General features: G+C 49.4%; 1 protein-coding gene across 1 annotated transcript; it reads right to left on the bottom strand.

Moving 5' to 3' along the window:
• Window positions 1-240: 240 nt before the first annotated feature.
• On the bottom strand, window positions 241-22,095 carry PIGQ (phosphatidylinositol glycan anchor biosynthesis class Q). The gene is made up of 14 exons (XM_048494176.1): window positions 21,984-22,095; window positions 20,881-21,609; window positions 18,545-18,561; window positions 17,410-17,515; window positions 14,285-14,405; window positions 13,174-13,300; window positions 12,853-13,006; window positions 11,596-11,623; window positions 8,167-8,237; window positions 7,824-7,887; window positions 7,021-7,127; window positions 6,397-6,488; window positions 4,594-4,655; window positions 241-973 (listed from the first exon to the last, which is right to left on the bottom strand). Exons 2-14 carry the CDS (start codon window positions 21,573-21,575, stop codon window positions 821-823), a joined length of 1,797 nt encoding a protein of 598 aa, XP_048350133.1. The 5' UTR covers window positions 21,576-21,609; window positions 21,984-22,095; the 3' UTR covers window positions 241-820.
• Between the last annotated feature and the right edge of the window lie 1,931 nt (window positions 22,096-24,026).

Below are 24,026 nucleotides of genomic sequence, written 5' to 3'. Positions count from 1 at the left end.
TCGGAGCAGGGTCGAAAAGATGACCCATCTGAAGTTAACGTGGGTGAGAGATTCAGGAAAAAGCAGGCATGGGGTGGGGGGGTGGGGATGTGGGCACAAACTCTTAAATAAAAAGATCAGAACAAACTACAGCCCAGAGTCGAGCTATACACATGCAGTGGCTCTTTTAAAAATAGTAATTCTCTCCCCTGCCCCCCCATGCAACACTGGACTCCGGTTCGGAAACACAACACTTATAACTTTGCGGGTGGGTGCGTGTTTATCGGAATCAGCTTCCAAAGGAATACAGGAGATGCTATTCAAAACCTACGGCACGTGTACAAAATCATAGGCGCGAACCATGAAGCTCTCACCCCTCAACTGGTCCCCAAAGCCATCCGAGTGCGACGAAGGGCAACCGGAACGCTCAGGACAGCACGAAGCACCCCAGAGGACTCCAGGAGCTACGGCCAACTTCAATCCATCGCATGATTTTTTGCAACATCAGCATCTGCTATTTGTGATTGGTGTGGGGCTATAAAAAAGGGTTTTGGCAGGACTCCAAAGTCTTGGAGAGTTTTGGCAGGACTCCAAAGGCCATCAGGTGCAGCTGACGCAGGCAGACCCCGAATCAGATCGATCGTCGTGAAAAAGAAAGGAACGCTTGGCCGGAAACACTCTTACCCCTTTTCCAGACAACCCCACCCCTGCCTGCAATCCTTCTAGGTCCTATCCCTCTTACGCTGGCTCGGCAAGCGCTGTTTCCAAGGGTGCCTTCTGTCCTGGGAGCGGACGCTGCAGGCGGCTCCCTCTTCCTGGCCTGGCAGGGAGCGATCTCTGCTCAGTCCTGCTTCTCTTCTTTGTGCTTCCAAGGGTAGATCAGCTCGCCCACAAACAGCTTCTTGCACAAAGAGCCCCAGGAGTCCTTGGGGTAGCAGCTGTACGTCGGGAGCCGGTACGTCTGCACCACGCTGCCATAGCTGAGAGGATTGATCTGGGGAAGGGGAAAGAAGTCAGGGATACAGCAGCAGCCACGGACCTGAACACGGCCGAGTCGCACACAAGGAAGGGGCACAGGCCACAGCCAGGGAGGGGGGATAGCTGGTGTGCATAGAGCACCCCTCCATGAAAGTACCACCATTCCCTCCCACAGGACAGCTTCCATTTGAAGATCTTTTCCCCCTCCAAAAGAGGAATATTTCTGGTGGTTAAAAATGGCAAAGGTGCAAGAAACCAGGTCATTCTTGACCCATGGGGCGATGTCACATCAAAACACTGACTAGGTAGACTGTGTTAATAGGGTGGTTTGTCATTGCCTTCCCCAGTCACCTACACTTTACCCCCAGCAAGCAGGGCACTCATTTTATTGACCTCGGAAGGACGGAAGGCTGAGTCTTCCTGAAAACTGACTTCTGTCGGAATCGAACTCAGCTGGTGAGTGGAGCTTGGACTGCAGTACAGTAGCTGACTGCTCCACATTAGAGAAAGAAAAGCCCCTCCAAAGAGGCAAGCACGCCACACCCCCTGACTTCAATCACTCTACTGTGCTACCTCTCAAAGGAGTCACCTGTCCAAGTCATCACTGGCTTTGCAATGCTCAAGTGATGGGGGGGCGGTGGGGGGGGGGGAGAATTATCTACTACGACTGTGAGCAGGGCAGGGTGTTTTGCAAAGTGAAGTCTCGCTACTTTTCCTCAGCCGCATTTCTGAATCAAAACAATCCACTGGTTTTGATTTAATGTAAACACAAGGGCGCAGGGAGAAGGCCTTAGAAGCTGTGACACTTGCGAGGGAATTGTGCTTTTCCATTCAGTGCTTTCAAACACACCTGGAAATATGGCTTGTCCCTACCGCCCGAGGAAGGTCCCAAGAGGCTCAAGACCAGGCCGGTTATCCTACTCTGCCTAAAGATTTAGAGAAGAAGAAGAAGAGTTTGGATTTATATCCCCCCTTTCTCTCCTGTAGGAGACTCAAAGGGGCTTACAATCTCCTTGCCCTTCCCCCCTCACACCCTGTGAGGTAGGTGGGGCTGAGAGAGCTCCAGAAAGGTGTGGCTAGCCCAAGGTCACCCAGCTGGCGTGTGTGGGAGTGTACAGGCTAATCTGAATTCCCCAGATAAGCCTCCACAGCTCAGGCAGCAGAGCTGGGAATCAAACCCGGTTCCTCCAGATTAGATACACGAGCTCTTAACCTCCTACGCCACTGCTGCTCCCCAGGACCAGACGCTCAAAATGAAAACCAGCCGTTTGATTTGCTTCACACTCTTGGCAAAAAAAAGAACAGAGGTGCTCTCCTCTGATGTGGGAAGAGACAAAAAGATCATGAAGGGTGCTAAAGGTGGGTCCTCTGGAGTGGGCATAGAAGGTGTGGTGCGTGAATCTGTCTTAGGGACACCACGCCAGAGGATGCAGCATCTGAGGAAAGAGCACCAAACTATTTGACATTCTTATTGAATCCCCCACTCAGCGTAGTCCATTGCCTGTCTGATATTGCATGCACAGAAGGGCCTCTGGCCATGATCCAGCAAACCACTTAAGCGCAAGCTTAGCTCAGCAGACTCAAAGGGCTAAACTCTCTCAGAACTGGACCCAAGCCAAAACTGCAAAGCCAGTTATCTTTCGTTGGGCCAAAATGCAGCCGGGGAAGCAAGCGGCAACCGTTTCACAGAAAACCGAACGAGAAGTTCTGTGCCGCTCGATGGCTTGCCGTTTCAAAGCCTGCTGTCGATCAGATCGCAGACACCACCTTTTGGATCCTGGTTGTCTTTCCTTTGACATTAGACTGGCATTTGCTATTAGGATGGTTGGTAAGGCACACGCCTGCATAGACTGACTCTTGAAAATCTCTGCATCTGGATTTTCAAGCAGATTCCATGCATCTGTTTTTACATTCCACTTTTGGCAAGATTCCTGGCGGGCTGAGATCTCTGGCATAATTTCCAGGAAATGCAATAAAGGGTCTGGTGTTGTTGTTTAGAATCCTGTCCAGGGCTGGTTTGAGGTTTTTGTTGCACCGAACACGGTAGACCTTCACTACAGTGTCTGAACGGGAGATGTGCAATGCGTTGGAGCTCCATCTAAAAAGAGGTGAGCTATCAGCCTAATACATAGATATGAATATACAAGCCCTATGTTTCACCATGGAATATTTCCTTTTTCAGCTCTCTAAAGAGCCTTGCAACTTCAAACACACAACAGTTAGTGCTCACTGTGGATCATCAGTACTAAGTCAAATGATTTGTGTATCAATGTCAATACTGCCTGCTCTCCACTGGCACCAGGTCTCTTCCAAAGGGATCCTCTACAGCATCTGCTCCCAGACATCTATTGCCTGGAGATGCTGAGGACTTAAATTGGACGCATATGCTTTACCACTGAGCTCAGGACCCTCCATAACAGTGTCTGTTGGAATATAACCCCCAGCGGACACTAAGATCAGGAACCAAGGGACTCCTGGTTACCCCTGGCCCACAGGAGGTCCGTTTGGCCTCAACACAGGCCAGGGCCTTTTCGGCCTTGGCCCCCTCCTGGTGGAACAGCCTCCTGGAGGAGACCGGGCTTTGAGATTTCATGGGAGTTCTGCAGGGCCTGCAAAACGGAGCTGTTCCATCAGGCATTCCGCTGAGGCTGATTTTTGACCACCAGCTGAGGCTATGTGCCACCCCATTGATGGGTTTTTACTTCTCCTGCCGGTTTTATAGATTTTAGTACAGCTTGATTCTAATAATTGCCGATTTTATGTATTATGTGGTTTTATCTTATTATTGGGTACTGTTTTCGTCTTTTAAATTATAGGGCGTTAAGTCGAAACAGTTTTTATATTAAGGAATTCTGCTGCACATCGCCCTGAGCCAGACATCGGAGGGGCGATAAATATATCTCAAAAATAAATAAATATACATGGCTGACTTGTAATTGGCCTACTATGGTTGGTCTTGTCTACTCTGACTGGCAGCTGCTCCTAACATTGTGGGCAGTCTAGAGAGACCCATCCCTGATGAAAACTTGCTTGTTTCTTAACGTGGAGCAGAAAGCCAGGCAAGTTCCCACAATGTTTTCAGTGCATCCCAAATGCGCCACAGCCTGTAGACTCCTTGGGTCGAGGGAGCTCCCTGGGGAAGCTCGTGTTTTGAACTCACACAAACGCCACTTATGTGCCCGCCACTCCCAGTGATAATGATCTGCAGGTCATCAAAGAAGACCTTTGGTTGACAGACTCAAGAGAACTATTGCCAGTCAGAGTAGACACTGGTGAAGCAGACAGATTCTGCAGGAAGCCTCTTCATGTGTACTGTGCAACCTCACTTCATACACACAGCCAGGTGTCAGGAAAGACCTTTCCCTGCTGGAAGCACAGAGGACTGCTGCCAGTCAGAGCAGGAAATGGTGGGCCATGTTTCTTAAGTTCCTCTGGCGAATATGTAGCTGCCAAGGCCACATTGTTCATTTTTTTGTTACAAGGCAGCTTGTGGTCCACATAACCTTTTGATGTCGCTTGTCACCAACTGGGAGTCAAGTATGCAGGCCCTCTAAAGGATCCTTGAAGCAGAGTCAGGTGGAAGAAGGGGATCAGCCCCCAGCAGCAACCTCCCCAATGATGCATGATATGGTTTACCTGCATGAGAAGTCGGAGAGGTTTCCCAGCCTCCTGCTCAAGGACTCTGAACTTCACACCAGCTGAAAAAAAATGTAAGAAAAGAGGATGATGGGCTGAGTCAGGAGTCTCTTCTGGAAGCCAAGAGAGACTTCCCTAAGAGAGGCAAAAGAAGACAGCTTGGAGAACAAGCCGAGGAACTGAAACCAGGGGGACGATCCAGCTTTCCCGCTCGCTTTGTGGGTGGAAAACATGAAGCATTTTAATTAAAAGCGCCCAGAACCCTTCTGCCCTGAAACAACAATCTCGGGTAAGAATCACAAGAGATGCCCAGCAGTAAACTCGTGACAACATCCACGGATGAACCAAAAATGGCAAACAACAGGGTGAGGCAAATCAACTTGGAGTTTTTCAATTTTTGAAAGGTTTGGATCGACAGCCACCCAAGTAACGAAATCCTTAGGAATTGATGGACACTGCCCTGAGCTTTTGGGGAGGGCGGTATATAAATATAATAAATATAATAAATGAAGGAAGGAAGGAAGGAAGGAAGGAAGGAAGGAAGGAAGGAAGGAAGGAAGGAAGGAAGGAAGGAAGGAAGGAAAGAAAGAAAGAAAGAAAGAAAGAAAGAAGGAAAGAAAGAAGGAAAGAAGGAAGGAAAGAAGGAAGGAAGGAAAGCAAAGAAAGAAAGAAAGAAAGAAAGAAGGAAAGAAAGAAGGAAAGAAGGAAGGAAAGAAAGAAAGAAAGAAAGGAAGGAAGGATGGAAGGATGGAAAGAAAGAAAGAAAGAAAGAAAGAAAGAAAGAAAGAAAGAAAGAAAGAAAGAAAGAAAGAAAGAAAGAAAGAAAGAAAGAAAGAAAGAAAGAAAGAAAGAAAGAAAGAAAGAAAGAAAGAAAGAAAGGCTTTTCCAGGCCGGCTCTGACACTCCCTCACTCGCATCTGATCTGTGGCTGTTTGGCATTCCAGGGACCCACAGCAGGAAAAACACCCCCAATTGGGGAAGCAAAACACCTTTGAGTCTTGTAATTTCATTTTTAAACAGGTGAGCGTTGACGAAAGTGCCAACTCAATCCCCTGTGGCACCGGGGCAATCTAGCAGACGGCACAAGGGAGCAGAAACAATTTAAAAGTTTCCCGGTGGAATAAAGCCCTTGCATTGAAAGCTGAAACTGCTAATAATATTACGACTCAAGTACACTGGATTTCAGAATACCTGTGCAATAGGAGTCACAGCTTTAATACAGAGAGGAAACGAAAAGGAAATCTTTTTAAAAGAAAAACAGCTTCCCTATTGCTAGGTCAATGGACATCCTCTGCTCAGGATTGAGAAAAAAATCCCCACCTCGCTAATAGCAGACGGGGAACGATCAAAGCGCTATCTGCAGCCTCGTAACGGCCCGAGCAATTTATTTTTAAAACGCCACTTGGTGTTGATACGTGTGCGATTTCTTCAATGGCTCAACGCTTGCGTTTGTGGTCCGGTTTCTGGGGGGGCTGTTGGTGGGGAGTGTTTATACTCTGATGAGTTGCTGGAGAAGACGGCACTTTGCACCCTGCTGCTCAGAGAACGCAGCAGTTTGCATCATGCTGAGCAAGCAGAAATGACAAGCGGCTTGTTTGCAGGGCCTGCCGACGAATGGGAAAGCATACTTTGGAGGAATCGATTCTGTTTTGGAAAGCGAGGGGCACCTCCATCCTGGCTTGAAGAGTCCGGGACTATCCTCACCACGCTGGCTCCTCGCCTCTGAACAAAAAGCCCCCGCCCCTCCTGCCCCAGTTAGCACGTTGCCTTCAGCTACTGCTGCTGCTACAAAGGGAAACTCACCTGCAAGTCGATAGGACCGGCAGAGACGGAGCAAGATGGAGTACAAAGGAAACGAAGTTGGATTAAGGTCCACCCAGCAGATGGGTTCAGGCCTGGTGCACTTATCACCACCAGCAGACGGAGCTGGGAGGAAGTGGACTTTGGATTAGCTTGACAAGCATCAGGAGTTACAAGAAGAAGACTTTGGATTTATATCCCACCTTTCTCTCCTGCAAAGGAGACTGCAAAGAGGGGCTTACATAATCTCTTTTCCTTCTCTCCCCCCACCGGCCACAACAAAACCCTGTGGAGGGGGGGGAGGAGGGCTGAGCCGCCCGGCTGTGACTAGGCCAAGGTACGCCCAGCTGGCATGTGCTGGAGGTACGCACACGCTATTCTGATTCACCAGATAAGCGTCCAAAGCTCAAGTGGCAGAGTGGGGAATCAAACCCGGTTCTCCAGATTAGAGTGCACCTGTCCTTAACCACTACACCACGCTGGTTCCTTTTTTAAAAAAAGTCTGTGTACGTATATTTGTTGCTGCTCTTTGGAAGGCAATGACAACCATAAACACAGTCCTCTCAGTAAACGCTGCGATATGACATCCCCTTGTGGCTCAACAAGGACCAGTGTTTGCACCTTTACTTTTTACCCTCCGGAAGCAAACTTACCAAAGTGAAAACCAGATAGTACAAGGCCGTCGTAGGCAGAAGAAACAGCAGGATGGTAAATAACAGGGTGCCGATAAACAACTGGGGGAAGAAAAGAAAGAACATGACTTTGTCAGAGACCCAGCATGCGTAACGCTGAATCCTGTAACTCCACTGAGAATAATTCAAAGCCTTCTGCGCATGGACCAGGGAAGTCTTCCTAACCTAGGAATCCGCCCAACACTCTTCAAGGGGGTGGGACTGCCTTAAACATCCTTAACACTGCAGATTGGGCAGAAAAAGTGCCAGTGGAGAGAGTTGCAACCACCTCATGACTTTGTGGCAAAGGGTGACTCTGAACCATCTTACCGTCTTAAGCCATGAAGCGACCTTTGCTTCTAGCATTCAAGTAGACCAGTCAGAATGCCTGGGGCATAGGTGTCAAACTCACGACCCTCCAGATGTTGTGGACTACAGTTCCCATCATCCCTTGCCAGCAATGTGCTGGCAGGGGATGATGGGAACTGTAGTCCATGGATCTGAGGGCCTACCAGCTCTGGACACCTGTGGCCTAGGGGGTCAGTAAGGTTCCTTCCACACATGCAGAATAATGAACTTTCAATGCACTTTGCAGCTGGATTTTACTGTGCGGAACAGAAACATCCACTTTGAAAGTGGATTGAATGTGGATTGTTCTGCATGTGCAGAAGGGCCCCAAGAGGTACCATTAGCCGGGGAACCAGCCACATGGCTAACAGAACAAGCTGTGATTTGAGCGGTCCCGGGTTCAAATCTCACTTTGGCCACAAACTCACTAGGGGTCTTCAGGCAAACGATCCTTCTCTTGGCCTCAGTCCGTTGTCTGCAGTGTGGGAATGACAGCACAGGCGTTCCACACAGGGCGGTTGTAAAAGTAACTGTGATAATGTGTGCCCAGAGATTCGAATGCCGATGAGCACGAAGTAAACACAAAAGATGACGGCTATTGTTTTCCAGCTCAGTGATTTGCTGGGCAGCATCTCCCGGGAAGTCCAGGCGCAGATTCAAGAGTCGGGAACTGGGAGAGACGTTTTATCCCTTTGCTCGGCTCAGACGCAGACCCGATTTTCAGTGGGTAAATTCATCACGTGACAGAACCAACCTTCCTTTTGGGATTTCATCCTCTGAAACGGAGCAGGGGGGCTCAAAAACATGGATGCCTTCCCCCGATTTCTGCAGAAGGAGAGCCTGGCAGAAAGAGCACGGAACCCCAAGGCAGGGCAACCCGAGCTGGCCTTTGGAGCTCTAATGAAAAAAATCCTAATGCTTTCAGGTAAGGAGACTCAAAGGGACGTACAATCAAATCCACCTGCTCTACACCACTACACCACGCTGGCTCTCAGAGAAGGAGCAGTGGAGCACGGTTGGGCCCTCTTGACTCTCCGTCCCTCCTGCAGTGTGTCTTCAGGTGGGCAGAGGCACCAAAACAGCAAATAAGGAAGTTTTTCAACGGAGGGAGCTCTCCCTTGCCTCCCTGTCCTGCACCCCCCCCAAAGCTGCCCACACTCGAGGCAGAACAAAAGCCCCTGTCTCACGACGCAAGTAGCAATGCTGCTGCTGCCTTTTGACATTTAAAAGAAAGGTGCAAGCAGCAGATAGTGCCACCTCTCACAAAAGTACTGCAATAATAACGTGGGAGCCGGGAGAAACTTTCTTTGCATCCTGATGTAGAACGCAGTGGGCTCGAACTCCTGCTCCTCGCCAGAGAAAAATGTGCCCTTTTTTCATATGAAGCCCCAACCGCGGCAGGCGGGATCCAACTTCATGGCAACCTCTGGCTGGGTGCAGCTTCCTAATTATTTGCGTCTTTTGCTCAAAATGGCTTTCTCCTCCCCCTTGTTCTCCCCCACCGCCTGGCTCCCATTATTGCTCCCGTGCGCTGACTCGTGTGGCACCAGGCACCTGCCAGAAGGGCCTCTTAGGATTACACCCCCTCCTGCTAAAATTAGTGGAAAAAGCAGACAGAAAATTGGCCGGCAGAGAACGGTGATGCGGGCAGAGATCAAGACTGGAAAAAGCAGGCCTGTGGGCCAAGAAGAGGCTGAAAAACTTGGATTTATACCCTGCCTTTCTCTCCTGCAAGGAGACTCCAAGCGGCTTACAAACTCCTTTTCCCTTCCTCTCCCCACAACAGACCCCTTGTGAGGCAGGTGGGGCTGAGAGAGTGAGGAGAGAGCTGTGACTGGCTCAAGTCACCTGGCAGTCTTCATGTGAAGCAGGGAAGCAAACCTAGTTCACCAGATTAGAGTTAGTGGTTAAGAGCAAGTGAATTCTAATCTGGAGAACCGGGTTTAGAGAGATTCTCTGGAAGAAACTCAGCAGCCAAGGTGTAGGAGCCTGCTGCTTGAATTAATTAAGATCCCGCACCGACAAACACCTATTGCCACGCGATGCAACATGGAGGGATTGTTAACCCCTTAAAAATTCAAGTTACTTTTAAAGGGGCAAAACAAAGGTTCATGTATTGGCTCCTACACTCTTTAAGCTCTTTTATTAACTTGATCTAGCTTCCACACTAAGTGAGGGCTCAAGTACATAGTCCAACTCTGGACTCTAACTCCATACCCCCCGTTTCTGTTTATTGATAGGCACGTTAGTTGTACTTTCCACTCACGAATCGGACTAAGGAGAGCTTTAGAGTGTTGTATAGGAATACCGCACACCAACGATTTGCAACTTAACTTAGATAAATCCAAAATTGTGGTATTTACCCATAAATGGAAAGTTTTTCACCAATTGGCTGGATAGGCCACAGTAGTTTCGGCAGGTGCAGTCATATAAATACCTTGTGGGCTTACCTACCATCATAGGCCCTCCCTGGACACCACATAGGAATCGTGGCCATCTCCTCACGCTTAAATTAAGTCACCTCTAGCCATTATAATGCCTCTCTTCCCTCTCATGGGAAGGCTCTAGGATACATCCCTGGCAGCTGCCATATAGGATGTAATGCCAAAGTGAAATAACTAAAATCCTTATGGGATCCCCATCTGGATAGGGGCATGGAGCAGAGAGGTTGGAAAGTGGGTCCAGTCATACTTTCTGTATAAAAATCCTTGGCTTGCCCCATTCTTGTTCTCTATCGGCCCTGTGTTGCAAAGAAACAGGCCAGCATCTGAAGCTGGAAACTCTTGGCCTGGTGCCTGCATATCTGGGGTGCTTTGGGCCACAGGGGATTTGTTTTAATCGAGATGAACTGGACTATGCTACATCCCAGGGACGCCCATCCTCCACACAAACCCAGTGGTGGGTTAAAATCGAAGCCAAACTTTTAATGAGTTGGGCAGACTTTCCTCTGGAAGGGTTACCTGCTAATGCTAACAGAGCAGGAGGTCTATGGGGACTATCACAAGAGACTTTTGACAGAGAGAGTTTCAACAGATGCTAGAGAGGAAGCTAATAAAACCTGTTCCCGATCTCTCTGGGAGATACCTATGGATAGACTAATTGCAGCCCAGTACCACCTTTATCTCCTGGTTGGAGGTCCGGTATGAGCAATCACCTTAGCTAGGAATTGTACGTGCCCTGCCTTCTTCCTTTAGCCTATGGACGCCGCACCTTGGAATCCCCCCACATAAAGAAAGGAAATGCCCGTGGCATGGGTTCTGTGGAAACAGTATCTCATATGCTGCTGGATTGTCCCTTTATGCATAGATAGGTAGGAAGAAGTACATAATCCCTCTTCCTGCATGTGGGAAGTGAAGGCATTACAGATAAAACAGAAGGTTATATATCTTTTAAAACAGCCACAACCACGAAGCTGCCAGCTGTTGGAGGCGGTGGCTAACACCCTTTTAAATGGTGTTATTTTAACTCACAGAAATTGTAAAGTTGTAAAGGCTGTTATTATCTTGCTAAGCTTGCCCCAAACAAATCTATATGCCATTAAAGGTATTCAAATCTAATGTCCAAGAACTGGTTTGATTCCCCACTCCTTCTCCACCTGAGTGGCAGAGGCTTATCTGGCGGAACCAGATGTGTTCCTCAAGACTCCTACAACCCCTGCTGGGTGACCTTGGCCTAGTCACAGTTCTTGGGTACTCTCTCAACCTCACCTACCTCACAAGGTGTCTGTTGTGGGGAGAGGAAGGGAAAGGAACTTGTAAGCCACCTTGAGTCTCACAGGAGAGAAAAGTGGGGTATAAATCCAAACTCGTTTTCTTCTTCATGCAGAGGAGTGAGGAACCAAACCCGATTCTCTAGATTAGAGTCCACCTGCTCTTAACCATTATACTGGAAAGCTGGATCTGGTCTGCAGCAGCAGACTTTGGGGGCACATGGCACCCATATATCGGCTGCTGGTGCAACACAACACAGTGTTGGAGAGATCTGCTATTCAATCCTATTGGCACACATGCCCACACCCACGGCAGCCCACAGGCACATGTGACATGTAACCCCTTCCCTCCCTCCCCACTTCCCCAAAGACTCTACCTGGTCTAAGTCATAGGAACGTGGAGTCTACTAAGGTTCTCTCAAGATCCGCCTCCACTTTCTTACCTCCTAAACAGGTTTTTCATAGGAAGAGAACCAAGCCATAGATCTTCATGCAGTAGAGCCTAGGGCCCAGAGGGAGAAAAAGAAATGAGCCAGGAATAAGACAACGCACCTAAATCCAAGCTCCCAATTGCCTAGATGCTATGAAAGTGCAAACTCCCAGGGGCGGCACGTGCGCTTTAGCCTCACAGATCTAGAGAGCCAGTGTGATTTGGGGCAGGAGAGATGGGCACTATTCTCCGGGGTCTCAGGCTAAGGTCTTCCATTTCACCTTCTTCCTGATCCTTTCACTCAGAGATGTCAAGGATAGAACCCAAGCATTCCGACCTTGGCAGCATGTCTCGGGTAGGCTCTGCTTACACGAGCTTCATCCCCTTTAACTCATGCAGCTTCACATGGCTGTTGTGTGCATAATAGGGGTGAGGGGAGCCAGGAATGCCCCTCTGAGCCTTTTGGAGGAAGGGTGAGTGAGCAAACCAGATAGAGACATAATGAAGGCAGATCAGTTGGGGAGAGTAGCTTACAGTGGTGTAGTGGTTAAGAGCAGGTGCACTCTAATCTGGAGAACCGGGTTGGATTCCCCGCTCTGCCACTTGAGCTGTGGAGGCTTATCTGGGGAACCAGATTAGCTTGTGCACTCCAACACACACCAGTTGGGTGACCTTGGGCTAGCCACAGTTCTTTGGAGAGCTCTCAGCCCCACCCACCCCTCACACAGTGTTTGTTGTGGGGGGTGGGGTGGGGGAAGGAGATTGTAAGCCCCTTTGAGTCTCCTTACAGGAGAGAAAGGGGGGATATAAATCCAAACTCTTCTTCTCCTCATGTTTTAAGTTGAAACGATGGAGGGCAGAGTTTTCTCAAGAGATGAAAAGAAGGCATCTCAGCCAAGCTCAGAGATGTGGTACAGAGGCGCCTCCTCTGTGCTAAGGTGCCAAATGGCACCACGTTGGGGACTCCTGCACCAGAGAGGACAGCTTTCTGTAGCTGGTCAGTCAAGAACCGTACATCAGCTTTATGAATAGCAGAAAGCAACTACAGAGGTGCTTTCAGAGTCGCCTATTTTCTGTACTTGATTTTTCAGTGGTGTCTTAACTTCCAGCATATTACTGGAAGGGCTTAAAGGCACTGAACTTGGGTCTGGAAGCAGTGTACAAATGCCGCTGGCTCCTTTGACTGGTAGCATCTCCCAGTGTTTGCTTCCAGAGACCCTCGGAGTCTCCAAAGATGGAGCTTTGGACCTCCTGAATTGAAAATGGAGGCTCCCTCCTTGAGTCAGGTAAAAGGCACCCACCTGGCTCCGTAGACGTAAAAGCAGTAAATGTGGAAGGTCAAGAGGGCGATGATGTCGGAGAGGATGGACATGGCGACGGTCAGGCCGAGGCAGGCCAACAAACTGACATACCACAGGATCATTTCGATAAAAGGAGACATCAGGTGGATGTAACCTGGAAAGGTAAAAGGAAAGTAATGGTGGAAAAAGAAGAAGAGTTTGGATTTATATCCCTCCTTTCTCTCATGTAAGGACTCAAAGGGGCTCAAATTCACGTACAATGCATGAATTTGTTTTTTAAAAATCACGGCATGGGGAAAAATCTGCAATGGGCACACTTACTGATCCACAGGTGGATGTGGTAGAGGAAAAACCGCCCCAAGACTTGGTCCAGCGCTCGGTTCATTTTCAGGCCCGCTGGCACGCCCATCAGCCACTGCAGGAGGTCTTGGAGCTGTTGGGCAACGTGCTGCCACCCAGAAAGAGAAGAAAGAGCCCCAGTTAGGCAAAAAAAGGAGCTGCACAAATGAATATGTGGTTTCTGCTTTCTTTTTTTTAAAATAAAATTTATTGAAATGTTAAAAAGAAGAGGTGGTTTACACAGATATGTAACAAACACTTATACCATATTTGGTTACAATACCACACAAACATCTAACATTATAACTCTCATTTTATACAACAAAATTAAAAGACTTCCTTGCTGTACTTCAGGAGTAGTTTTCCTTTGATTATTCATTAATCCTTCCTTAATGGATAAGTTCTTTGATCAACTTCAATAGTATTGTTACATTCTTAAGTGCTTTATACATTTGTATTTAACCCTTTCAATCTATCTTTAAACTTAATTCTGAGATTAATTAATCTATTACATATCTATTTCCTAATTTCAAATATAAAAAGTGTTAATGTATTTAAAAGAAACATTCAAAATTAATTGTTATTCTTATTATTATTTTTAAATTAAAAAATTTGTGTACATAAAATATATATATATCAAACTATAACAAAATAGAACATCACGTTCTTAGAGTGGCTTCTGCTTTCTACTGTGTCAACCCATCAGTCTACCCTGGGCTGGGGTTACCTACTCTGAGCCTGCAAGGGCATCACCTAAAACAGCGCCCAAGGCAAGCCCAGGTGCCGTGCCCCTCCTGCGGATGCGCCCTGCCCAAGCTGAACCTGCAGAGTTGGCAGAGGAGAAAAGGAGACGCCCTGTGAGCCATGACCTTGAGACAGTCTCCTTTGCCTCTGGGGACAGGACTGTCGACAAAGGAGGGGAGAGAGCCATCGGTGGGCCCATCTGTGACCAGGAAGTGCCAGACGGCCAAGGCAGAAAGGGAGGCAGGCGGCTAAACTGAGACCTCGGGAGCAGCAGAGGCGGAAGAGCCACAGTGCTCTGACCATGTTAGTTAACGTTCAGAGCGATACCCTCGAGCTCAAGCGAACTTACATCAGCCATGGGGATGAGCGCGTTGGCAAGGTGACCAATCCGATTCTTCTGGTACAGCCAGGCCATCAGCAGGATCCCGAGGGTCACGTCCAGCAGGATAGAAACAAAGATGTTGGCTTTTCTGAAACCGGGACGGAAAGGGTTTGATTTGGGAGAATGGATGAAGAAAGGACAGGAGTCCTTAGTTGGGATACCCAGATAATACGGCTGATCTCGTGTAACGACAACACAGTGGAACGAGACTGGCCGTGAGATTCACTCCACCAGGCTTCACTTTCGGTCACAATCTGGTCATAGAACCATAGAGTTGGAAGGGACCAAAAAGGCCATCTAATCCAACCCCCTTCTCAATGTAGGATTAGTCCAGAGCACCCCTGACAAGTGTTTGTTCAGCTGCTGCTTGAAGACTGCCAGTGGGGGGGAGTTCAATTCCCCAGGCAGCCGATTCCACTGTTGAACTACTGTAAAAAAAAATTCCTAACATCCAGCTGGTGCCTTTCCATCCATAATTTCGGCAGAGGCCAATCTGCTCGTGATCCCCGCCCCATCTGTGATGTGGCTGGCCTCCACTAGGGCCAGGGCATTTACGGCCCTGGCCCCTGCCTGGTGGAATGCTCTCCCCCCAACTGTCCGGGCCCTGCGGGACCTTAACGAATTCCGCAGGGCCTGTAAGACTGAGTTATTCCGCCGGGCCTTTGGAGAGCCCAGCCGCTAATAGGGTGCCTGGAAACAGCTATAACCCGCTGTTCCCTTAGTAGGAGTTTTAATAGCTGGACGCCATCTTTATTTTAATTAATTTATTCTAATTGATATAGAAATTGAATGCTGCTTTTAAACTGTTTTAATGCTTAACATATTTATTGTATTATTATTGTTGTGAACCGCCCTGAGCCCTCCGGGGGAGGGCGGTATAAAAGTAGAATAATAAATAAATAAATAAATAAATAAATAAATAAATAAATAAATAAATAAATAAATAAATAAATAATTTAAACCTATTATTGCAATTCCTCTCCTCTGCTGTCGACAGGAAAAGCTCCCTGCCCTCCTGGGACAGTCTATAGAACTCTGGACCCACAGACCAATATCCAAGGCAGACCAAGAGTGGATTTTGGTCCAGCCATCAGCAAGTCACTCTTAAGCCAGCGTGGTGTAGTGGTTAAGAGCAGGTGGATTCTAATCTTTGATTCCCCACTCCTCCACCTGATGTGTTTCCGCACTCCTACATTCCTGCTGGGTGACCTTGAGCTAGTCACAGTCCTTTCAGGACTCTCTCAGCCCCACCTACTTCACAAGGTGTCTGTTGTAGGGAGAGGAAGGGAAAGGTCAGCCACCTTGAGTCTCCTTACAGGAGAGAAAGGTGGGGTATCAATCCAAACTCTTCCTCTTCTTCTCTTAATAAACATGCAATGCCACCAGGTGCGGCAGGGATCCACTGATGCATTCGATGCCAGTCAGAAAACTTCTCCGGACTGTCTGATCTAAACTTCTCCGGACTGTCTGATCTAAAGTTTCCAAATGCTGATCAAGAGGGGGCGGGGGGGGGGGGGGGTGATTCTAATTGAGAAGGGAAAATGCATACAACAAGAAGGGATGCAAATGAGGAAAGGGAGGATGCTGAGGAGAGACGAGGGGGCATCCGAGGTAACCGCAGCGAGGGGCAGAGCGCGAGGCAGGTGCGGCACAGCCATTCCCAGCAGCTGTGCCAGTTCAAGCCAAGCTGGTTTCCTGGCAACCTTCTCCTCCTTGAGACGGAAATAGAAGTGGCGTGGGTGGCAACGTGGGAGGGGGCACAAACAAAAGAGCAGCACGGAACGTAAATACCGCAGAACAGAAGCTGGCGATGTTTTGGATAAAAACGAGAGAGAATATTCTGCCTTGTCCCTCAAAAAGGTCAAGCCCCACGATACTTCTCGTCATCCTCAATGTCCACCGGCTGTTTCCAAGCTCCCCGACCCCCTGGCAGCGGACCCAGGGCCCAAGCCAGCCAAGGACACTAAGTGAAGCCCTCGTTGTGAGCCAGCAGGTGGAGTCAGAAGTGAGCATTGTTTGGAGAGCTGCCCATAAGAGGGCGGGAGGCCAAGAAGCATCTTCTTGGCTGCTCTTGGCTAAGCGCACAGGAACAGTAGAGTGCCCTGCTGGATCAGACCAGGGGTCCATCCAGTCCAGCATCCTGCTTCACACAACGTCCCAACCAATTATTATGGTGGGCCAACAAGGCACAGAGGCTGAGGCCTTCCCCAAAGTTTCCTCCTCGAACCGGTATTCAGAGGACTGTTCAAATTCTCTTTAATCCCCAAAGCTAGCACCCCCGGGTAGACTTCTACGAAGAGATTCAAAGGAGAGAGTGGATGGATGTAAAGTAAAAATCACCTCTGTAGAAGTTGTTGCCTTGGATTGTTTTATTGGTTGTACATTATTTTTTGGAAACCTTGAAGAAGAAGAAGAAGAAGAAGAAGAAGAAGAAGAAGAAGAAGAAGAAGAAGAAGAAGAAGAAGAAGAAGAAGAAGAAGAAGAAGAAGAAGAAGAAGAAGAAGAAGAAGAAGAAGAAGAAGAAGAAGAAGAAGAAGAAGAAGAAGAAGAAGAGAGAGAGAGAGGAGGGAGGGAGGGAGGGAGGGAGGGAGGGAGGGAGGAGGGAGGGAGGAGGAGGAGGAGGAGGAGGAGGAGGAGGAGGAGGAGGAGGAGTTTGGATTTGTATCCCACCCCTGGAGGCCCCCCAGGACTTTGCTCAGCAGCCTTAATGGACAAATCCACCCCTGCTGACAATCCTAACTGGAAGAAATATAATCAATAGAGTCTTCCCAATAGAGGCAGAGGGAGGGCAAGAAGGGATGAGCTACTGCACAGCTCTTGCGGTCCTTCCTGACAAGCCCAGGCTAATGCTGATCGCCACTTTGGAGTCAAGGAGGAATTTTCCTCCGGGCCCGATTGGCCAGGGATCCTGGAGGGGTTTCTTTTGCCACCTTCTAAGCCCAGAAAAGGGATCACTGGGGGAGTGGAGCAGAAGTATTTGTGAATTCCCTGCATTGTGCAGGGCGTTGGTCTAGATGCACCTGGAGGTCCCATCCTGACCTGTGTTTCTATATGTGTAGCATAGAATCCCTGCTGACGCACCCAGTGCTCACCTCATTAGCTGGGCCTGATCCGGCGCCTTCCTGGTGCTGCTGACAACTTGGAGGTGCTGCAGCCGGTGCCTCAGCTGTTGGCAAGTCGAAAGTTTGCTCCAGACGACTTAATGGACCAAAGAGATTGCCAAAATGTCAGGAGGGCTCCTGGAACTAAAGGCGTGCATGGGTAGTGGTGGTGGTGGTGGTGGAGAGGACAATTTTTCAAAACCATGTATGTGCTGCAAACACGAGCAAGGTCCCCAACGTTTCCCTACAATCCTTAGGTTGAATTCAGGTGCACACCTTTTGCAGGAGCTTGAGTTAGCATGCACTAATCAAACACACACCTCGTTTTGGGTGAACTCCAATTGGGCTTCTCCCTGCTTTCAGACTAACTGATGCCCCCTTCTGTTAGCGCGGGAAGAGAAATTAACCTACTTCACAGGATGTTGTTGTGAGGACAGAATGGAGGAGAGGAGGCTTACGAAAGCCACTGTGGATTATGATTGGGAGGGAAAGTGGGACATGAAATGTAGTAAACATAAGCATGAGAGAGAGATGGTGCGGGTGGGGATGGGCATTTCCCCCTTTACACTAAGCAGCTGCCCCTATTAATGTGTTTTGGGTGTGGGCGGTGGGGAATCTGTAGGGTTTATATAACCTCAACCTGTGCTTGTATCAAATATTGGCAGCTCTTTGGCACCATCTTGTGGCTTACGTTTGTCACTGCGATCCCTACCTGCAAAGCCCCCATTTTCTCCCTTAGAATATCTACCAGTGCAGACTGGTCCACGAAGCCCCTTTTTACACTGCAACCAACTCGTTTCCCTCAGAAGGCCTACACAGCAGGGCACAAAGCTTCCTCCTGTTCCCCTTCCCCAAACATCTGGGGTTCAGAGGTATGTTGTCTCTGAACAAGGAGGCTCCATTTAGGCATTGTGGCTAACAGCTGTTGAAGGATCTATCTTCCCTAACCTGGATAGCCCAGGCGAGCCCAACCTCATCAGATCTCAGAAGTTAAGCAGAGTCTACCCCAGTTAGTATTTGGGTGGGAGACCCCCTCCCCCTCTGTTCATCACTCGCCTTGAAAACCGTACAGAGGTTGCTGTAAGTGGGCTGTGACTCGGCAGCACGTTCCAACTGAGGGTGAGGCACGGCTGGGGCCACAAACTCCTTTCTGACATAAGCCAGAATAGTTATAACTGCACTCTGGCAATCCTGGCCAAGTGACTGCTGCTCACAACGGGCACAAACAATGAATGCAGGAGGAAAACAGAAGTTCTACACGGCCCGACAAAGCAACTAAACGTGGGGAAAAGGGAGCATAATTCCTACTGGCGTCTCATCACCAGCGCTGACCTGGTGGCTCCACATCCACTGTCTTATCTGTGACTGTGTCTGACAGGCGTGAGAATACCCGTGGCGTGCCACTGCCTCGCTAACTGCTGCCGGGAGGGCATACCTGATCAAGCGTCACAGACGTGGTTAGGAACAGTTATTGTGGCTGTAATACATGGTGCAGTCTGAGGTGGTGACAAACAGCTCCACAGACAACATCAAATGGGAAGTTTAATTGTGTTGGGGGGGAAAGTGGGATATTGTGTTCCTGTGGTGTTCCTGTGGTGAATATCCTCTTTGGAAGTTTTTTTTGCTCTTTCTGGGTTTGCTTTTACTACTGTGACATTTCACAGGTTTTTAAATTTTCGCCAGCGTCCAGTGCACAGGTGTCAAACTCGCAGCAGGGGATGATGTGAACTGTAGTCCATAACATCTGGAGGGCCGCAAGTTTGACACCTGTGGTCAAGTGGGCCAACAGAGGAAGGCTATAAAGCACGAGCCGCCAATGTGGTGCCATGGCACCCGCCAATACCTTTCCTGGCTCCCACCGAGTCCTTTTACGAAGAGGGTGGGGCCAGGTAGGGCTTTCGCCCGGCAAGGCTTCTGATTGGCTGCACACGTTTTAAAAAAAATTGTTTTGACAGCAGCTGCCACCACACCATAAGCGTTACCAAAGTGAAGCTGTGGCAACTGTTTCGTGGCTGGCTCAGCCTCCTGCAGCACCTGTTTTGTGGACCCCGCCATGTCAGAATTCCAAGTGTGTCCACAGGCTTTTAAAAAGTCGGGGAGCTGTGACCTAGTGCCCAGTCCTTCAAACGGAAGGTGTCAGGGATTGGAACTCGGGCCTTCATCATGCCAAGCAGGTGCTCGGCAACGTTTGCACCAACAGCGAGATCCTAGAAACACTTTCCTGGGAGTAAGTCCCATTGGGGAGACCTGAGCAGGATTCTGAGTAGATTCGCCTCTTCGCCTCCCATTCCCTCACAGTCACTGGGGGGTGGGGTGGGGAGAGTGACAAAAACCGTGCCAGAAACAGAGAGCCCCGCCCATTCGAGGACAGCCTTGTGCCTGAAAAAGCTGGACGCAATTTTTCACGGCAGCCTGGTTCATCTGGAAACCTGCTAAAGGATTCCGTTCCCCATAGCCCCAGGCTACATTTGCTGAGGTTTGCTCACAAACCTTCAGCGTCTCAGTGGAATGAATCAAACTGACCTCTGCCAGCTTGGCATCAAAACTTCAGTCATTGCCCCCAGCCCCCTTTTTGGCAACACAACATGATCTAGTGTGACGGCCTGCCCGGTGACAATGCAGAGATTTATAAATGGGAGCTTTTTAGCTTCACATCCGTTCAGAATTACAAACGAGAGCCAGCCCTTTTCTGTTCTCCTTAGGCATTCCTTGAAAAGAACTCAATGGAGTTTCACCAAGCTCGGAGGCTAACAGCAGCAGTGGCGTAGTGCTTAAGAGCAGGTACCCCCCCTTTTCTCCCCTGTAAGGAGACTCAAAGGGGCTTACAATCTCCTTTCCCTTCTCCCCCCCCCCCCAAACACCCTGTGAGGTGGGTGGGTCTGAGAGAGCTCCAAAGAACTGTGACTAGCCCAAGGCCACCCAGCTAGTGTATGTTGGACTGCACAAGCTAATCTGGTTCCCCAGATAAGCCTCCACGGCTCATGGGGCAGAGCAGGGAATCAAACCCGGTTCTCCAGATTAGAGTGCACCTGCTCTTAACTACTACGCCACGCATCCAGAGGGGCATCTAGCAGTGCATTGTGTCTCACCTCCCCCCGCCCCCAATTACTCCACATTTGTCACATGGGACGCTACAAAGCACCGAACCGATCCTAGAAGAAGAAGAAGAAGAGTTTGGATTTATATCCCCCCTTTCTCTCCTGCAGGAGACTCAAAGGGGCTCACAATCTCCTTGCCCTTCCCCCTCACAACAAACACCCTGTGAGGTAGGTGGGGCTGAGAGAGCTCTGAGAAGCTGTGACTAGCCCAAGGTCACCCAGCTGGCGTGTGTGGGAGTGTACAGGCTAATCTGAATTCCCCAGATAAGCCTCCACAGCTCAGGCGGCAGAGCTGGGAATCAAACCCGGTTCCTCCAGATTAGATACACAAGCTCTTAACCTCCTACGCCACTGCTGCTCCTACGTGACATACCTGCTTTGACAGACGCGGGAGACCAACGAAAGCAAAAACGTGAGCAGCAGGCAGGCGGGCACGGAGGCCTGCTTCATGAGCTCTACGATTATGCTGGCTTCGACTCCTTCCGACTGCCAGTGGGTGAGCCTGACGGGCCCCTCGTCGTACCTGTCCTTCATGAAGAGCAGCTGGCTCTGGGAGACAGTGTCAAACACTGCCACAAGTTTAGAGGCATTCTCCGCTGCCTGGTCCAGAGAAGAAGCGGCCTCTACCTGGTTGCCCGGCAGGTGCAGCTGTGAGAGCATCACTTTGCGCTGGTCGTAATAAACCAGAATGGTTTCGCCTCCCTTGCCACCGTCGGGATGTCTCCACGTGGCGATGCAGCTCCAGAACTTGCTGCCGTGCTCCTTGCTGAGCCGGATCCAGGGGTCGTGGGAGAAAATGGCGCCCAGGTCTTCAAGGAAGCTGTCCAAACCCTTTTCCTTCTTTGCCTGCTTGCTATTGGCCCAGGATCCCAACACGGAGACCTCGACCTGTGTCGCCTGCTGCACCTCGGCGAGATACTGCTTCACCTGGCCAGGGACGAACGGGAAGCAGACCGTGGCCAAGATCACGGCAGAGTTCTGCTCCGGGATCCACCGCCCGACCAGAAGACCACTCTCGGCCGAGGAGCAGCAAACCGGGAAGAAGATCTTAAGCGCCATGGCGGGGACGCCGGGGGTGGGGTGTGGCAAACACCTGGAGAGGAGAACCAGAGAAATAACACTCAGATGCTGCATGACAGCAAACTTACAGATTTAAAATAATGGGACTAGTTCCCAAGCAAAAACTTCCCAAGCAAAAGCAAACTCCGCTGCTTCTGGGTTTAAGTTGCAACGTTGTTAGTCTCGTAACAGAGCAGAATAACAACGGCTGGATTGTTCAGACTTCTGACTGCCATTCTCCAGCTGGGACCTGCAGATCCCCTGGAATTACAATGGATCCACAGGCTACAGTTCCCCAGAAGAAAATGTTGGCTTCAAAGAGAGAGATGGATGGCGACACAGGCTGAGGTCCCTTCCGAAATCCCTCCCCCCCCCCCAAGTTCCCTAAAGCTCCAGTTCTTTCCCAACCTGAATCTGGAAACCCTATTCAAGACTCATGAAGTCATCCTGAAATGCACACTGGAAAAAAATCATCTTGGCACCGAGGTAGCCTTTCAAGCGTCCCACACGGCAATCTTCACCCCAGCTAAACCCCCTTCTAAGCCTGCTGACTTCAGTGGACTTACAACTCTATTTAGAGATTGCCTCCCCAAGCAATTCAGATATGTTATCTTACAACAGCTCTACAACGTGTAGAGCGGCATTATTATCTCCACATTGCAGGCAGGGGGCGGGGAGGACTGAGAACTCGGCTTCCCTAAGACGATTAAGCTAAAAAAATAAAAACACACCAATGGATTCCGTAATCTATCTATTGATCCTGTCCATATTCATCCTCCCCACTTTTCCTCCAAGGAGCTCAGAGACGTGTACGTGGTTGCCCTTTCCTCATTTCATCCTCACGATACCCCTGTGAGGTAGGCCAGGCTGAGAGTGGCTGACTGGCCCATGGTCACTCTGAAAGCATTCAAAGGCAGCATGTAGAACTGAACACAGGTCTTTCAAATCCCATTCCAGCATCTGTCCTAGGACAAAATGACGTTGCAATCTTTTATTTGCTTGTTTACGTCATTTGCAACCTGCCTTTTTTCCTAAAGGGTACCAGAAAGAGGCTTATGTTGTTCTCCCTGGAGAACAACATCCTCACAACAAACCTGTAAAGTAGGTTAGGCAGAGCATATGGGATGAGATTCAAACCTATTCCTCCCAGATCCTAGACCTAGTCCAACACTCCAATCACTGCCCTCCAATGTCTCTCTCTCGCTTCAAAACAAGCTGCAGCGTTCTCCGAAATAACCTACTACATAATTTACCTAGTGGGAAATATTTAATCCTAAAACCACTGAGTTGCGGGGTTGTCTTTTCTCTGGTAAATCCGAAGTATATATTTGTCACAAGGAAGGAGAGACCAAGAGCATCTGCTTCAAGCTATGTCCCCAGCAGGTCACCCAGCAGGAATGCAGGAGTGTGGAAACACGTCTGGTTCACCAGATAAGCTTCTGCCACTCAGGTGGAGAATCAAACCCGGTTCTCCAGATTAGAATCCACCTGCTCTTAATCACGACACCACACTGGCTCTCATTAGCAGCCAGGGTCACCAGCTTTTTTTCTCGCAGGGCGCCTGCGCCTTGGAGACCTGGCACAGAAACTGAGCAGGAAAAGCTTTTCCCCACCAGGGATGGCTTAAGCCCTGATTTTCTCTGCGTCAGAAAGCCACCAAAGGCCTGCTCTGGGCAGTCAAGCAGCCCGCTCAACACCAACCGCACAGTTTTGGGAGGGAAGCTTTTTCAGCCACATTTCCATGCGTGTCAATGGCTCAAGGCAGGGCCAATCACCTAGCAGGCAAACTGGACCCCTCCAGAATGCGACTCCTGGCTTAGACGGAAGGTGTCAAGGAAGGACAAAAGCACGAAATGCCTCCTTTCCCCCTAAATCTTTCTACACGCCTCTGAGCAACTCCAAACATTTAAGGCGACAATCCAAACCCCGGTTGTTATAAACAGAAATGAAACGTTAAGCCCAGAACTAACTGACACTGTCTCTTTAAATAACTCAGCAGCATCATTTCTGCAGGGACAGGGTTAGCCCAGGGGGGCTAACACCCAGGGACTGTTGTCCTTCCCTGTCCTTCAGCGCTAAACCAGGGATGTGATGTGAAAAATCCAACCTGCCCCCGGGCTGTACCCTCTGTGATGGGCTCGGCTGATTGGAAAAGAACTCCTTCCTGCCTGTTTAGGACATGCTAATAATCATGCAGGTCCTAGCTGAACTTAATTTTTTAAATGAACGGCCAACCTATTCAGCAGCTAGCATTCCAATGCTTTGCTCCAGAAAAGGAGCTGCTGATTTGCTTCCTGGATGCACCTCTAAGCCCAGGCAGCTCCCCTTCATAGAAAACACCAGCCTGTCAGATGCCGCAGGAGGCGATGTCTGTTCATGGATGACTTCCCAGACCCTTGAGGCAGAAAAGAGATGTCTTTTTGGTACACATCCGACAAACTCATAGGGAGA

The sequence above is a fragment of the Sphaerodactylus townsendi genome, linkage group LG04, assembly GCF_021028975.2.
Source record: "Sphaerodactylus townsendi isolate TG3544 linkage group LG04, MPM_Stown_v2.3, whole genome shotgun sequence".
NCBI lineage: Eukaryota > Metazoa > Chordata > Lepidosauria > Squamata > Sphaerodactylidae > Sphaerodactylus > Sphaerodactylus townsendi.
The sequence above is the reverse complement of the archived record's forward strand: the minus strand, read 5'-3'. Positions and strand labels throughout refer to the sequence as shown.